This window comes from Podarcis liolepis (genome assembly GCF_965112155.1).
Source record: "Podarcis liolepis genome assembly, chromosome: 9".
NCBI classification, from domain to species: domain Eukaryota; kingdom Metazoa; phylum Chordata; class Lepidosauria; order Squamata; family Lacertidae; genus Podarcis; species Podarcis liolepis.
In genome coordinates, this window is record NC_139564.1 from 17,126,438 (window position 1) to 17,144,572 (window position 18,135).

The 18,135-nt window shown below is 42.0% G+C and overlaps 1 protein-coding gene across 8 annotated transcripts in view; it reads left to right on the forward strand.

Annotated features, from left to right (window-relative positions):
- CCSER1 (coiled-coil serine rich protein 1) overlaps nucleotides 1-18,135 on the forward strand; it is a 704,602-nt gene that overhangs the window by 298,413 nt on the left and 388,054 nt on the right. For all 8 annotated transcript variants that reach the window (XR_014515539.1, XM_083458653.1, XM_083458656.1 and 5 more), the window contains one exon: nucleotides 3,030-3,240. Coding sequence is in view for 7 of the 8 variants with exons in the window: in XM_083458653.1 (XP_083314779.1) it covers nucleotides 3,030-3,240 (211 nt within the window). In the remaining variant the exon portion in view is untranslated. The remainder of the gene's footprint in view (nucleotides 1-3,029; nucleotides 3,241-18,135) is intronic.

Consider the following 18,135-nt stretch of genomic DNA (forward strand, 5'->3'; position numbering starts at 1 on the left):
ATCATGAGGGTAGAGCCTCTGTCTGATTTTACCTTGTGCAGTCCTTGGATTTGAAAGTTCTTTGGAAATAATAAATATGCTTCTTATTAAGTTGTTGGTTCGGGATTTTACCATCAGGGTACTGCTTAGGAATCACTACAGTATTCCTAATCTAACTATGATTTTGTCTAAAGTTCTGTTTGGGAATGGACATCTCTGACATAATGCCCACTGTGGCCTTTTGATCTGCTGGTAGAGCTTTTCTGAGGCAGACCGTTTTGCTTGTCTCTCACTTGCTAAGCTGGTGTCAAGAAGTGAAGGCACTAGGAGCCCATTGTTTGTACTCCAGCTCATTCTCCTGTGGCTTTGTTGCAAGCCCTGCTGATGAGAACTAAGAAGATTAAGCTAAGTAATCTTTGAATCTTGGTGTCGGTGAAGTTTAAATTCTTATAAACTGTCAAACCTCATAAATATGAGGATCAGTAAGAAGGAAATAAAAATCCAGAAAGAGTGGCTTACTTATTTACCTACACACACACACACACACCTGTAAAAATTTCAGCAATATGATCTGATGCTCAGCTTTTTGGCTGACATAGGAAAGTCACTGCAATGTAATGTGCCATCTCATTTTGATTTGGCATTGCTTCTTAAATATATATATATTTGTTCTCTTTTCCACCCCTCCCCCCATTTACTCTACTTTTGATTATCCAGTTTTCCACTCCTTCAAGAAAGTACCTACAAACTTGTGTCGACTATCTTTTTGCATGTTGAGTATGTGGCAATGTCCAACCGTATGCATCTGGTTAGGATACATGAGAATATGTGCCTGGCAAAGTCATGGCTGATTGTGCTATGAATTAACCTAAAGAGCAGAAACAGAGAATCTAATTCATGCAGCTCTTGGTGGGATGAGGGATGTAGGGAGAGGAAGAGGAGAGAGAAAGATCAGAAATACAACATAGGGTGGCCATCTGTCTTACTTTACAGAAGAGAGTCCTGTAGTTGAACTGCTGTCCAAAGAACCTTAAGAAGGGGAAACGGGGTCCTTGAACTTGCCTATCAGTAGTCAGCACCTAAAAAGCAGTGAGCAAGAACACAGGTCACCTTTCTTAGAATCATATAATTACAGAATTGCAGTGCAGGGATAAGCAGTTGTTCCATACAGGGATCAAACCTGCAAGTTATTAGCACCACGCTCTACCACGCATCTTCCCTCCTATGGTGAGATGTCTGGGTTTTTGGTTTTTTTTAAAAAAACCACTATTAGTATCTATGCATATAACTTGGCATGTACAAATATGTGCCCACTTTTGTTTTTTAGTTATTAGATATTCCATTTGCTTATGGAACCGGTTGTAGGCATTGCCTCACCCCTGCTTAAAATATAAAATGTGGAACCACAGTAATAAGGAAGTACAACTGATGACATACAATTAAGCTTCACTGACAGAAAGATTTTCAGATTATTTTGTGTTTAATCTTCTTAGTTCACATCCACTGTACTTGCAACACTGCCTCAATATAATAAGAGTTTCAAAGTGTGATTAATATCCATGCTCTTGAGGATCATGCCGGGTGGGGGAGGGGGTGCAGCTAAAGACTGAATGAGGGACTTTCCAATAAATCCTTGCACATGTTTTACCTCCAAACTGCTGATAGAAAACCAGCACTTATTTAACATTATTATTACATTTATATCCCACCTTTCCTCTTTGGTGCTCAAGGTGCCGTACATCGTTGTCCTCCCATTCCTCTCTCTCACAATAACTTAAACTCTTGTCATGCTTTTTGTCCTTAAAACTTGGCGCCATTCATGTATTCATCTCCTCTTGTCCAGGGCTTAAATGGTGTTTACTTTTAATGATTTAAAGTATAGAGATATCTTTTAGAGTGCATAAAGGAATTGTGTTGTGCTCTTTGAAGGCAGATCCAAGCAAACTGAACTGGTATCTTCTCTAGGTCTTTCACATCTCCTTGAACAAAACTTTTCACTGCACTGATGTTTCATCTTATCAGGTTATAGAGCTCGCTTTACTTAAATAATTGGTCTTAAAATAGGGTCACAGGCAACCTACATTCGGTCACACCAGGGGACACCACCTAATATTTTATTTTGTACTTTATGAGGAAGGACATGATAAAGTAGGATGATAGAGGGCTTAGGTAGAGATTGGGAGGGCAAAGAAAGACATATATAATAAAAAAGAAAAGAAAAGCGGCTGTTATATTCTGGTGTATCTTGACTTGAATATATTCCCCTTTGTTGGCCTTCCATTAGGCAGTGATTTACTGTAACTCAGAGTCGGCCCACCCATGTGGTGGGCTGAAGCAGCCTCCTCAGGCAATGGAAGCACAAGAGGTGGTGCCCCACCTGCCCCTGCTGCCAGAAAGCCCCAAGAGGAAGGTGTTCTGGGACGCGGCCTTGCCACTTACCTTCCTCTCCCCTTGTGGGACACCCCCTGCCTCACGCCAGCTTTGGCAAGAGGGTGGTGTTCCATTGTTCGGCATTGCTTGCTTGTCTTTCCTACTCCTAAGCTAGGGAAAATGAGCAACAAGACCTTGCAGAATGTCCGCTCTCACTGTGTTTTTGGTGACAGGGGGCTGTTCTGCTGGCAAGGGAAGTGGTGGGTTGGGTGTAGAGTTGTGGGAGAGGAGACGGGGGTGGGAATCACATTCCTGTTTCGCCTCGTGGAAAAATGGTGTAAATCATATTTCTTGCCTGGAAGTACTATTTTTCTTCTTTCCCTTTTTCTTTCACTTCTTTATACGCTTAACTTTCTTATGTTCATTTTGGATCTCATTGCCTCTAGATTTATGAATCAGCCCCTCACACTCTTTTAAGCAGTTTTTGTGTGGTTAATCTTGTTACATACTGTACAGCTGCTGAGTTTTTATTTAGATGCTTAAGACATTAAGATGATGTAGCAGGTTGGGTTACTGGTGGTCTCAGATATGAAAAATTGAAGCTAACTTATTTAAATTACGGCATTCTCTCCTGAAAACATTAGTATTGCAGCTAATGATCTTAACTTATATCTTGACAGGAATCTTTCTCTGAAGTTGTCAAAGGAAGTGGATCGAGGAGACGCGAGGTGCCCTCGTGTCAGCCAACTGGCTAGCAGCCCATCGATGGAGTGGCCTTTTGCAGCCATCGAAGATGGTGGAGGGATGGAATCTTTGCCCTTCCGACTGATGATGCAAGACTGTACAGCTGTCAAAACATTACTTCTGAAAATGAAGAGGGTTCTCCAAGAGGTAAGGGTTTAAATGACTGAAAGGCTGCTGTTTTTCTATGTTAATGGTGATGGAAAATACCAGAACTAACTACGGGAGGTTGATCTTCTGACATTTGCTTTTGCAAACTATTGATTTGTTGATTTAAAAAACAAAATGTCCATAGCTAAATTGTCCATAGCTGTCCAATCTTGATCATGATTCTTCAAGCCCCTGTAATACATTGACTTTTGAGAAGAATAGAGGGAAATAAAGTGCTCTTGTTGACAGCATGATAAAACAAGATGGAAAACTGAAAGGGAAAGGGAATTGGAGGAGGGGTTAAGATTGGATAGGAATTTAAAGAGAGATTAACTGGTAAGTAAAGTTTAATGGAAGCAGGCTGACTTGACTGACAATGGTCCCTGGCCACATGGAACATTCATTGTACATTACTGTTCGTCACAAGGCAAAGCAGTCATCTGATCACTGAGCCATGCGACTAGATTGATTTCCATCTGCCTCTGATGTTGGCATTGTTTTTAAACACTCTATCAAAGAGCTTGGAATCGATCTCACTCAGAAGAGCAATTGGTGAGCTATGTAGCAACTGCTTCCATTGGAAACTATTTTGTGAAAGAGATTATGTCCTGTTTCAGCCATATGGTTAATGTGATGTATATGAACCTACTTGTACCTCTTCTCTCCACATGGCCAAAAGATCTGCTTCTGTTTTCTACTAAGCACAGTTTATTGTTTCTTCTCAATCAAGGATGACAGTCAGCCATGGTTTATCCAAACTAGCTAGAATCAGAAACCTCAGTTTGATCTTGAGTTGTTTGGCCATATCATAGTTCAAACTCACTGTATTTTTGTTTCAGTTTGGACATCATGCCAGAGGAAGACAGAGAAGGTTGCGGGGAGTAAACAAGCTTAGTTTAGTTTATGCAGAACTAAGCTTTCATTTAATACTGTGTTCGGACACAGCTGATAGGAATTCTCTTTCTACAGAGGTAGATAGCCGTTTCACAAATTAAAGTCAACACTTGATATTGCAGTTATTACATGATGAACATGCAGATATTGAAACAGTTTATATTGTGGATTTCCCCTCCATTATTCATATTTTACAGAGCATGGAGAAATCACTTTTATAAAGTTTCCTAAGATGATGTGAAGTGGGTGTCTAATCTTATTCCGACTATATGAGTTCAGAAACTACTCAGTTTTTCAAAATTAAAACAAAAATAGAACCAATATCTAACACTTTGTGTGTATGTTATCAAAAGAGTCTCAGTATTTGCATGGTTGTATCAGGATTGTAGCAGAAGGAGAGTTAAAGGAGGACACAGGCATTATGCTGCCGGAAAGCTATGAGAAAGGACACCAATGCTCCAGTTCACAACTCCCCCCCCCCTTTCCCCATCATAGCTTACTCATGATCAAGAGTATATTCATAAACATGAGGGCTAGTATTATAAAAAGTGAAGATCTCTAGAATCTGAACCTGATCATAGATTTCAACAAGATCAAGGGAGCTTCCCAATAGCCAGACAGGTATTTATTGTGGGACTGGTGTTCTTCTTTTATGCAAGTTTTTCACAGCATCCATTTGACGTCATTATCATTAGAATGCCAGCCTGTATTTTGCCTCCATTTAATATTGATTTACCCTTTCATGAGGAAAATCCTATATATATTTAAAAAAAGAATCAAAAGCACCTCTTGCCACCTACCCGTTTGCAATATCAAAACCGCCTGTTTACCGTATTGAACTCCTGTCCAGAAGCACCTCAACAGCTCTTTATTTTGGTGATAAGATTTGGCATTTTATATGAAAGGAGCTTTTAAGAGATTGGTACATCTCTCTGTCAGCCCAACAAATATCACAAATGACTGGCAAATTAAGAGGCAGTTATCAGTTTATGAAATCTCTCCAGGTTTCTTTAGCTAACCAAGTTTGTAATTAACCAGTATATTGTTACTGATTTATTCAACGTCTTCATTTAAAGTAGTCACTTCTTTTTTTTAATCAAGTAATTCATGCTGGAAATGGGTAATTCCTTCATTACATGCTGCTTTAACATGCATTGAGTGTGAATTTTACAATAATAATAATAATAATAATAATAATAATAATAATAATAATAAGGCATCAGATTCTGATAGTAGTGTAGTCGACTTGGCAGTCGGTTTATTTCTTTTTAATGTTTGTCTCCCATTTACAAACCAAACAGTTTGCCAATATATAGTTCACTATTTTGGCTTTCATTTGTAGATGCAATGTTGATGAATGATGACTGTGAAGATTTTGGAATGGGCTGCAGTATCAACCGTTTTGATACGGCAGACATTCCTTATGGAAGTTAAAGATCTTCCAGCAGAATTCAAGCCATTGTAATGGTTTGTGCTACTTGTTTTTCTGCCAGGCAAACTGTCTGAACAAAATATCTATTAAAAGAGACTTAGCTGTGGGTGCATTACAGTGCCCGCACCAGCAGTTACTTCTTCATGAACTGCCCCAGGCAAGTGAATGTGACCACAGAATCGATCCACAAGAAAAAATATCCCTCAAATATGAAACTCTCTTTCAAATCTGCTGCCCATCTCTCCTTGTAGTCTACTGGAACTTTGTTGGTAAGAAGTCAGGGTGAACTAGATGAAGTGATGTGTGGCACAATCCTATGCATGCTTACTCAGGAGTAAGTCCCACTGTTTCCAAGGAGGCTTCTGCCCAGAAAAGTGTACAGTACATAGCATTGTAGTTTTAACTGAGTATGTGAACTATAAGATAAAGGAGAAGTAGTTGTGTGTTTCAGGGAGGGAGAAGAACAAGAGAACATCCTTGCCATCACCTCAGATAGCAAGACTTGTCATGCTCAGCTTCCTTTTGAGGTAGCCCAGGGATCCACCAAAATGTCCCTTGTCCATGCAACAGTCAGAAAAGATGCATAGGCAGTAAAACATTGCTTAGTTACAAATAGTAAAAACTTCTAAACTATTGGTATAGAAAAATGCTAGTTTCAAACTCTGTTCTGGTCTGAAAATGAAAAAGGCTGGTTAAAGCCATGTCTTGGAACAACCAGCTGAGAGCTCTTTACATACTAAAATACACATGGAGAGAGAGAGATAACAAAGTGGTGGCCCATTTCCTCACAAAGTTTGAAGTCGTGGCATTGGCTAAGCCTGACAGGACAACTTAGTCTATGGTTTAGTCTCTCCATGCACTAATTAGATTCAAGCATGCTAGAGTTATATGAGTTATATGAGGCCGGAACCCACACCTTTAAAGCATGGTTAAACCTAATGGGCAACATGTATGAAGAATTAAAGATTGAGAGTAGCAGGTTGAAGGAGAATGAAACAGCAACATCTGCCTGCTAAATGCCAGGCTCACACCTGGGTCTTAACTTCTTCTCCAGCCCCTTTGACATATATATTTAAAGGTAGAAAGCATAATGATGTAGTTGTTTGCCTACTTAAATGCTTAAGTGGCTAGAACAGCACAAAAAATAAAGTAAAATCAGCCCAGTTAATTCCCACCATCATTATCTCAATTGTCCATTATTAATTTGCTATTGTTGGCCATAATAAAGCAGCCAAAATGAGCCAATTCCCCGACCGAGTTTGCTGTGCATCTATTGTTGCCTCAGGCTTGTCATTTCAAATACACCTGAGCTTTCTTGGCAAAAAGAGCTGATTGTCCCAATAAATTGGCATATTTTGGAGACTGTATTGCAAATAATCTGCAAGCAACCGGAAGATTTTTCACACACACAAAAGTCCAGGAAAGTGTGGATTACACTCCGTCCTTTCCATAGCCTGTGAGTAATTTTGAGCTAAATGATGTGCTGCTTAATGACAGCAGAGATAAAAATGTTCCTGATAATGAGGAAGACAAAGTTTAATAATGTTAATGATAACAAGGCTCCTAATGAGTTCCCCAACTCTGTTAATAAAAAGCAATAGGAAATAGAAGTGGGATAAGAAAGGAGGGCACTACAGACAGAGGAGTTCCCGACCCATCTTATGCAGTAATTGAATCTCCTAACAGCTTAATGGGATTGAAGGAATTAAAATGTCAAGTTGTCAAACATAATTTTCTAATGTGCAAAGCAACACTAACTATGTATGCAAGAACTTAAAAGTAACTCTGTCCCCTTTTTGGACTTCATCCATATCTAATGTAGATTTAAAATGGGATTGTGACACATGTTAATATGTTTCACTTATTCTCTCATTTTGCGCTTCCCTTGTTTTTGGTCCAGAAGCTGCTGTATATGCAGAATGCAGCCTCCTGGCTGCTACTGGGAGATTCCCATCAACACCTGTTTAAAGATCTAAACTTGCTGTTGGAATTCCCTCCCTATTACCATTTAGCTAGTACCACTGGTACTTTGTTCAGATTCCTGCTCAAGATACTTAAGACTCTTCATTGTCTTAAGGCTTTTCTGTTTACACAGGGCTTTTCTGATGTGTAGCTCGACCATTGATTATTGTGTACCACTGTCCAGATGTTGACTTAAGTATTTATATTCTGTTTTATGGATGTGTTATGTTCATCACCTAAATCCTTTGTTTAATGTACAGTATATAAGGGACATGGGTGGTGCTGTGGTCTAAACCACTGAGCCTTGGGCTTGCCGATCGGAAGATCGGCAGTTCGAATCCCTGTGACAGGTGAGCTCCTGTTGCTCAGTCCCAGTCCTTCCAACCTAGCAGTTCAAAAGCATGTCAAAGTGCAAGTAGATAAATAGGTACTGCTCTGGTGGGAAAGTAAACGGTGTTTTTGTGTGCTGCTCTGGTTTCACCAGAAGTGGCTTAATCATGCTGGCCACATGACCCGGAAAAACTGTCTGCGGACAAACGTTGGCTCCCTCGGCCAGTAAAGCGAGATGAACGCCACAACCCCAGAGTCGTCTGCGACTGGATTTAACTTTCAGGGGTCCTTTACCTTTACCTTTTATATAACTCTATAAATAAACAGGCTCACTTTAAAGTAGGCATGGGGACCCTGTGGTCCTCCAGATGTTGTTGGACTCCATCTCCCATCAGCCCCAGCTTGCATGGCAAATGGTTGGGGGTGATGGGAGTTGTAGTCCAACAACATCTGGAAGGCACCAAGTTCTCCTTCCTGGCTTTATGGGGCAATGTTGGAAAGTGGCATAAGAGGGAAAGAGAAAAACTCTGAAGCAGAATAATCTGCCTTTCTCCCCTGCAGATGAAATAGGGTCAAATAAAATTAATCACAACGTTTAATGTACAGGAGAGGAAAATCTCAGGCAAGGCTGGAAAGAAAAGGAGCAGTCAGAAACAGTAGAGTCAGAAATTCAAGGATCCTCTGGAGCAGCATTAGGGGAAGCTATGATGTAGGGGTTAATGTGTTGTCCTAGTACTATGGAGAGACCCAGATGAGAATTCCTTTCTCTATCAAGAAGCACATTGCATGACCTTGGGCTATTCATTATCTTGCACCCAAACTTACTACAAAATGTTGTTGTAAGGCTAAATTGGGACTGGGTTGGAATGGCTAGCTAGTAGCTATAATAACTTCACTTTGCTGTGTTACATTTAAAAAACTGTGCTTGAGCAAGTTATTGTAGTATGCAGATAAACTTACTGGTCAATAAAGCAGTCCTTATTTATTACCAGTAGACAATCTAGCTCCTAATAAGTAGAGACACTCATTAGCGGTGTCTAGTACCACTCATTAATTCTCTGTGCATCAATGCCAGATACCAAACAGCGAATGAGAACTGGGGAGACAGAGTTAATCTTTGTTTAATTTCACAATATGAACACTTCTCCATCCAGTGTCCAGATTCCTGTTTCATTTATGGCAGATTGCCAAGCAAAAGTATTCTTCTTCTGCGCTCATATCTGAAAGACAAGATTCTTCCCCCCACCCACCCACACATGTCTTATTTCAAATCTGAAGGCAGATAACCCACATGGATACAAAGATACTCTGAAGTATTGCTCCTGTTACCTCGACAGACTCTGAACACCACAAAGCAAGTTACCAACGATACAGCTAGATGACTACCAGTTCGCTTATCTCTGCAGAGCAGGACTGAGATAGCTAAAATAACTATCTACCCATGAATCTCTCATATCCTTGAATTCTTTCTTCTGAGAAGATAATTTTTGCTCTTTTGCTATGGAGAGCACTGTTATTTTTATGCTAGAGAAAAGAAGAAAACAGTGCTGGTTCTGTCTTTAAAATATATATAAAGCATATTTTTATGCCAGATAGAGGAAAAGGCCTAAAGTGGTGATTTTGTCCTGAAACTTTTATACTGTTTTATTGTTGTTAGCCGCCCTGAGCCCGGCTTCGGCTGGGGAGGGCGGGATATAAATAAAATTTATTATTATTATTATTATTAAATATATAAAGTGTGACTGTCTGGCAATAAGGAGTCCATTACCTTTTCCTCTCAGACCCCATTACTCATAATTCTTTTAATCTTCCCATGTTGTTTTTGCATACTAATTTGGTTCTTTATTGAGATTAGCATTTCATCACCCTGGGACGAATATTTGTCCTAATTACTGCATCAAACTAAATCGAAACAACTAAACTTCCTCATTTCACGTGTGTGTGTGTGTGTGTGTGTGTGTGTGTGTTTAGGGTGCTCCACACACACAACTACACGCCACTGGTGGTAGCATAAATATAACTTGTAGCATTTGTTTCCTTCACTGTTTATGATTACAATTTCAAAGGCATAAGTTGGGGAAATAGCTCTATCGGACAGACAGCTTGCCCTTGGTGTCCCATCAGTGACAATCTGATGCCAGATGACTATTGGCAAATATAAAATGTCTTTATTTCCTTCAGTATTGGGCTAGATGGATAAATATTTGATGGATAAATATGAGGCAGTTTCCTATGTTCGAATCTAATTCTGGTGCATAGGAAAACACAGGTTTCCCCTTCTTGAAGTCTGAAGGAATAATGCCCATTTCACCACCTCATTCATCTGCATTTACAGACGAAGTTTGCTGATACAAGTACCATGATCCAAAGGAACGTCTTACATAACAGGATTTCACATTGCAATGTAATGTTTTTGTAGTTTTCACTGCTTTAGCTTCCACAGCCTGTGAGGCAATGAGTATTATAAATTAATAGCTTTTGGACTGTGGAAACCGAGCACCACAAGCAACGCTAAAATACTCATAGAATTGAATCATAGAATTGTAAAGTTGGAAGGGACCCCAAGGGTTATCTAGTCCAACCCCCTGTAATGAAGGTATCTCAACGAAAGCATCCCTGACAGACGGCCATCAAACTTCTGCTTTAAAACCTCTGGGGAGAAGAAGCCTACCACCTATTGTGGGAGTTTGTTCCACTGTTGTACAGCTCTTACTGTCAGAAAGTTCTTCCTGATGTTCAGTCAGAATCTCCTTTCTTGTAACGTGAAGAAACTGGTTCAGGTACTATCCTCTGGATCAAAAGAAAACAGTAGATGTACTGTAGATATTTGAATATGGCTGTCATATCTCCTCTCCAGGTTAAACATACCCAGCTCCTTCAACTGTTGCTCATAAGGCTTGGATTCCAATCCCTTGATCATCTTGGTCACCCTCCTCTGCACACATTCCAGCTTGTCAATATCATTCTTAAATTGTGGTACTTAGAATTTGACGCAGTATTACAGGTGTGGTTTGACCAAGGCAGAGTGGAGTGGTGCTGTTAATTCCCTTGATTGGGACGCTATACTTCTGTCACCACAAGTATAGCACCAGAGCTGGTGGGGGTCAAGAAGCATTTATCCAATGGTTCCTTCTTGAATGTGGGATTGGAGTGCTCCTGATACCCATTTTCTATATGTGAACTAGGAGAAGACTATGGTCGATGGTATCAAAAACTGGTGAGAGTTCTACTAAGAACAACAGGGTCCTTCCCCAGCCATCAGGCTGACCAAGGCATATTCAGGGTCAGGTTGAATTTCCTTGAGGATCAGATTTAGCCCACATGTTATTTTTTAGCCATCCCAGATCAAGACCACAAGCAAAGAAGGTCCACAAACTACAGTATTTTTGGTCAATGGCAAGAGTACTAAAATCTAATTTGCCAATAGCTACTCCATATGATCCATTGTTAATGTGTGGGCACATATAGTGTTAGAGGCTTTTATGTGCCGATATAAATTTTGGCAGCTGTTCAGATGCAACTTAAAAAGTGTTTTTTGCTGGTGGCTGTATCAAAATGTTCTAAACAATTATACTGTGGGATGATAAGGAAGCCCATTATAATGCAAATTGTGCTGCCGTTTTGTGACAAACTACTCTGTGTTCTTGTAAGAAAACGATTTGCACATTATCTGCTATTAAATTAGCCTTTCTAATTTAAAGCAAATATGATTACATTTCAGTTTGTGTTTCAAATAATTATTTCTGAAACTAGCTGTACTCCTTTCAAAAGTGCATTGCTTTAGAAGGTGGTGTTTCTTTATGACAAGTGTAAATGGAAAATAAATAAGAATAATAATAATAAACCCAAATGGTAGATAAAATTAGTTGCACTAATAGGGTGAAAAATCTGTGATGACAGGGACGCAGTGCTTCTGAGGCCTCAATTACATGTAAATGTCTCTTAAATGCTAGCAAGGGAAAATATATACAATATGTTTATTTCAGTAGGTTACATATACATGTTATTAAAATTCCCTGAAAAGGCTACAGCTACATGACGCTAGAAAGTAACAACATAGCCAGGGATACATAGAACTTGCAGCTTTCTGATTCACACACACATATTTATCCTTCCCTACACCACACTAAACCAGATGGGGGCATTGAAATAAAGGGGACTGGCACACATTTGACCACTTCTCTGCTTTCTCTTTCCAGAGGCTTGTTTTATTAGCACCCACCTAGCGTAGGAAAGTGGGGAGGTTGCTGTTGTGCTCATGTCCTATTTGTGGCCATCTGGGGTTGACTACTGTGAAAACAGGATTCTGGACTAGATGTACCTTCACAAGGTTGCTGAAATTTGCATCCTGCCCTCTGCAGCACCATATTTGTTTCTTGTGCTTATGCGAGAATGGGAACACCCAATTCACTGTATATGGGCCCTCCTACTGCACCCATTATTTATAGAGCTCTCATTGGTGCAAATGGCAGCCTTCCTCCCCATACATGGGGGTGTATGATTCTGACCGGCACCAAAGCAAAGTGTTGAAGCCCCTTCCCCATTGAGCATTTCCTTTATCTCTTCACCATTTCATCTGCTTTAAGAAAAATAAGGTATGCAAGGGCACATCACATGATAAACCACATGACTGGTTTGGCTCTTAGTCCCCTGATATTCCTTGGATGTGCTTGTAAAGCTATGATGTGGCCCTCCAGATGTTGGTGGACTGTGACTCCCTTCATCCCTGGCTATCGGCCATAGCGGCTGAAATATACTCGGAGTCGAGAATGGATTTCATGCTCTTTATTCAGCTCATAGTGGTGAGGAGGAATGGAAGTTCCCCCAGAATGTCTGCTATATATACATTATTTACACAATGGGCCCCACGTGATTGGCTAATTCCGGGATTCACCTGTAGGCCAATCAGGTTGCGGATTCACTTCCACCTGGGGCTGGATTGGGTGGCTCCTGTGGACCAATCAGACTGCTGCAGTCTGGACCCTATTGTTCTAGGACCAAACAGACTGCTGCATTCTGAATCCTATTTTTCTAGGACCAATCAGACTGCTGCCTTTTGGATCCTATTCAACTCAGTACATAACACCGGCCCTGAGCTGATGCCAATTAGCCACAGCTTCTCCACCCCTTCTGTCAAGGAGCCTCCTGTTTCATTAAGGGCAAAAGCATTGAGGCAAACCCAGTTCCACATGAGGAATATGCATGGAAAGAAAAATGTGCTTCATTTATGAATAATCTCCAAGTGAGGGAATTATTATTTTTACCCATAATGGGAAAGCTGTCCAGAAAGGCGTAGTGTGCAGGTAATCTCACTCCTTGACAAACCTACTTGTGCCTTTGGCACTTGCTTCAGCAGGTAATTCATCCAGACACTGACCTTGCCAACACGTCAAGGATTCCATTTCCTCTAAGGTTAACTTCTTCTTATATTCATTTAGCAGAAATATGCTTTCTGCCTTATAGCGGCTTTGTATGTTGTTAGGAAGCACAAGTGACATTGGGCACACTCCTTTCACAATTCTGACGCAACATGTGGAAAGACCATTCACACAATTCCCCCACAGTGAGGTGCATGAGTTTTATATGCATCTGGAAAGACTATCAAAGGCTGGTAGTTGTGATGGCTGTGCACCACCTCCAGTATTGGAGCTGGCAGGCCTCTGGATACCAGCTGCTGCAGAGACAAAGTTGTGTTCATGTCTTGCTTGCAAGCTTTCCATGGGCATCTAGTTGCCCAGGATGCTGAGCTAGATAGGCCTTTGACCTGAGAACAGGATGTTGAGTGAGATAGGCCTTTGACCTAATCAAGCAAGGCTCTTCTTAGCACTCATATCTCACATAGGGGTTTGAATGAGAAAATTCAGATATGTGTATGTGCACATCAGCATTCTTGTGCCCATAGCTGTCCAGGGCTGTGCATCTGGAGAGGATTTTAAGCCTGCCCTGCTGTTTTTCGTTTGTTTAAATTGTGCCTCTCCCAACCTGGTATTTTCTCTGGGGGAGGGGAGGGACAGACATTATGCATATAGGTGTGACCCTCTTTCTCAAGGAGAAACAATTAAAACCTCTCTTTCCCCGGTATTACAACTCTGATCAAATTGAGCTGCAGGATGGCACTGTGGCACAGAGCATAGGGCTTGCCGATCAGAAGGTCGGCGGTTCAAATCCCCACAATGGGGTGAGTTCCCGTTGCTCGGTCCCTGCTCCTGCCAACCTAGCAGTTCGAAAGCACAGAGTGCAAGTAGATAAATAGGTACCGCTCCAGTGGGAACGTGAACGGCGTTTCCGTGCACTGCTCTGGTTCACCAGAAGCGACTTAGTCATGCTGGCCACATGACCTGGAAGCTGTACGTCGGCTCCCTCGGCCAATAAAGTGAGATGAGCGCCACAACCCCAGAGTTGGCCACGACTGGACCTAATGGTCAGGGGTCCCTTTACGTTTTATATATAATATATACCCATGCTGCATCACTGAGACTTACCAAGCAAGCAGGACAACCAGAGATGTGGTCTATGAGATGTGCAGGTCTCAGGTTGTGAAGGCTTTGGGGGGCGGGGAATAGACAAATCAATAATTTGCATTGGACCTGGTATTTGGCACACTGGTACTAAAGTAAACGTGTCAGATGTCATAAAAGGGGGGGGGGAGAAAGATAGTAGCATATTATTTATCTGCATGCAACCCTATTTCATTTCGACCGTGTCACCTGGGTGGACATCACTGTCTCCTTGGCCTGACATATTGGCCTGGGCACTTCTCCAGGGGCTGGCTATTGGGCCTTTGCATCTTCTGGATCACAGATACAGAGCCTCTTTCCCTTCAGATGTTGCTGGGTGATGATTCCCATCACCCTTGACCTCTGTGCTGGCTGGGGCTGATGGGTCCAACAAATTTGAAGGGCCACAGGTTCTGCAATGCTATTGTAGATGCTGTTAGGCAAAGATGAACTGTGAATGAAACATGGCTAATGTAGCCAACCTGCTTTTATTATTACATGTGATTCTCAATTTTGCTGCCACTGATGTGTGTCATTTTCAATTGTTAATTTAGAGGAAACACACATGCAGAGAGAGAGAGAGAGCCAGGTTACTTGATTGCATGCTATAATTAGCTATTTGTGTCCTGATTATATTCCATAATTAATCAAATAACCACTGCAATACAGTGCTTATCAAGCATGTCCAACTTTCAATTTATGAATCCAAAATTGCCAGCTCCCTTGTAGTACAACTTGGTGCTCCTTCATCCAATCAAGGGTACTGCATAGAGAGGCTGACAGGTTGAAGTGTGAGTTGCAGTATAGCAGATGGCCAGCAGGTGGCACTCTTCATGCTTAGACAGTTTCTTAACTATTAAAGCATTTTGCGTCCTGGCTTGAAGACATAACTGCAGAAGACATTGCACGGAAAGCCAGAAATTGCTTTTGCCAGGGATAGTCACTTACACTGACAAAATGCTTGGGTGTGTTTTTTTATTATTATTTAAACTTGCAACAGAAACACAGCTCATACACTTAAAACTAGGAAAGTGTTTTGTCACATAACACAAAAGCTCCTTACGTTTCTGTAACACAAGTAACATTTTGCTGGCTAACGTGCAGAGATAAAACACTCGTGAACCTAATTTCTAGTTTATTTATCTTTAAGAGGGAAAAATAGCATTAAGTGGACTACACAAGCAAGAAACTATTAATCCCGATAAAGCAGTGTGAAGTAGTTTTGGATAGCAAGTCTCCTATGATCAGGCACAGCTTATTAAGAGAATATGTTGTGTTTTGAAAACACAATGCCAGATTCCTTGGAAAGTAGCATAGGTCATATGGTTACCAGATTTTTTTCAAGGAATCCGGGGACACATTTTTTTTCTTTTTCTTTTTTTCCTGTTTGAATGTCATGCTTCATTTTAGGAAAGGGTTGCCCAGAGTTCTTGACCTGTTTTTTTTGGGGGGGACCCCAAAGTTGTTGTGCGCACACTTACACACAAGGCAGACGGATAAGCCCGTCTACAAACACACAAATGCCAAAAAAACCGAGGTTGGTGGTTGGAGGGGAAAAAGATCGAGTAAAGGCCCTTGCTGGTCTTGGGAAAACACACATTAAAACACACACACAAGCCACCAGCTTCCCATAACCGGGAGACCACTGGAAGGCAAGTGCAGTCTCTATGGAGATTTAACTGGTGGTGGTGGTGTCTTGTTACCAGAGGTGGACAAACAGCAGACCCACACACAGCCCTCCTCACAAGAGAGGCTGCTGGTGCTGGAGGAAGCACGGAGAGAGGGAGGGAGGCTCCGTCTCCTGAGAACGTTTCAATCCCCCCCCCCTCCGTGCCCCACTCTCGGTGGGAAAGCAGCGCGGCACTGCTGAGTACAAGGGGCACCACAACACCTTCCTTGCCCCCCCCCCCGTTAAACTCACTATCTCCACAGTGGCCGTTGGAGGGAGAGGAGGAAGAGAAAGCAAAGGCACCCACCTGCCTGCTTGCCCCCCCCCCAGTTTCCCCCTCAGCCTTCGCTTTCGTGCCTCTTTGTTCCTGTGAGAAGCCGCTGCTACACTCCCTCTCTCTCTGTCTCGCAACACGACACAGCTCTTTTTCTATGCTTCTCCTCCTCTTCTGCACCACCTCAGCGCCTCGCTTGCCCCCCCCCCCCAACTCAGGCTCTCAGCGCCGCGGGCTCTTCTGCTGCGGGCAGCTCTGCTCCAGTTCAGGGCGAGTATTGATCGAGAAAGCGAGTCAGAAGAAAGCTCTCTGGCCCGCGCCTTGGTTTAAATAGCACCCACCTTCCAGCCAGCGGATTGGCTGGCTGGAACTTTGACATGGCCAGGACCTTCGGTGCTGCTCGCTGCCATGGCGCCCACCATGTTGCCTCGTCGAAAGTCCCCAGGCATAAATCCAAGGACATTAATTAAAATCCGGGGACAGATTTTGTCCGGGGACAGATTAGTGAATCTGGGGGCTGTCCCCAGGAACTGGGGACGTCTGGTAACCCTACTCTAGGGCAGAATATTGCCATCACATTACACCGCCGTTGAAAGAATTGCACTAGCTGCCTATTAGCAACTTGGCTAAGTTCAAGGTGGTACTACTGGCGTACAAAACCCCATACAGCATGAGACTGGGATACCTAAAAGATTGTCTCCTTCCTTATATACCCAGCTGATCACTGTGTTCTACAGAAGAGGAAATCCTACAAATACCAATCAGGAGGTCCATTCTGCACAAAGTCAGGATTAGGCCTTTAGTGTGGTGGTGCCTACCATTTGGAACATTCCTCAGGCAAATTATCCATTGTCTTTTCAGCATCTGTTAAAGACTCTCCTCTTTCAACAAACCTTCCAAGGGGAGATTTTGTGTGTATCTCAGTTGGTATCTGTATTGGATTCGAAGTTGTTTCTATATATGTATTTTATTTAAAAAAAAAAAACCTGTTAATAAATATTTTTTATTGCATTACGAAAGCCCATTGGAATACTTCCTAGGAAGTGATTCAAAAATTAAATAAATAATATTAACAAATAACATCTAAGAGGGTGTTTACCTGGAGATGCTGAGGATTAAACGTGTGGCTTCCTGCATGGCAGAACAGATGCACAACACTACCACAAAATAATAGGGATGGTCTGTTGTCTCCATGCCTTTTTCACAAACCTCCCGAAGCATCCAGCTGGCCACTGCTGAAAACACTGTTGGAGCCGATGGAATTTTGAGCTTATCTGGAAAGGATGTTCGTACATTTAGATTTCGATTGTCACTGCAAGGTATTGACCATGGCTAGGGTAGCACATAGGGATGCAGGTGGTGCTGTGGGTTAAACCACAGAGCCTAGGACTTGTTGATCAGAAGGTCGGCGGTTCGAATCCCTGCGACGGGGTGAGCTCCAGTTGCTCGGTCCCTGCTCCTGCCAACCTAGCAGTTCAGAAGCACGTCAAAGTGCAAGTAGATAAATAGGTACAGCTCCGGCGGGAAGGTAAACGGCGATTCCGTGCGCTGCTCTGGTTCACCAGAAGCGGCTTAGTCATGCTGGCCACATGACCCAGAAGCTGTACACCGGCTCCCTTGGCCAATAAAGCGAGATGAGTGCCACAACTGGACCTAATGGTCAGGGGTCCCTTTACCTTTACCTTTTAGGGTTGCACATCAGAGAGTGCTTTGTAGCATGCAGCTAATAAAATAAAAATGGAGAAAGAGGTTCTTCAAATAATAATTATTTTATTTTATTTATTTATTTCACAAGAATTACATACCGCTTGATTGTAATGAAGCCTCAAAGTGGTTT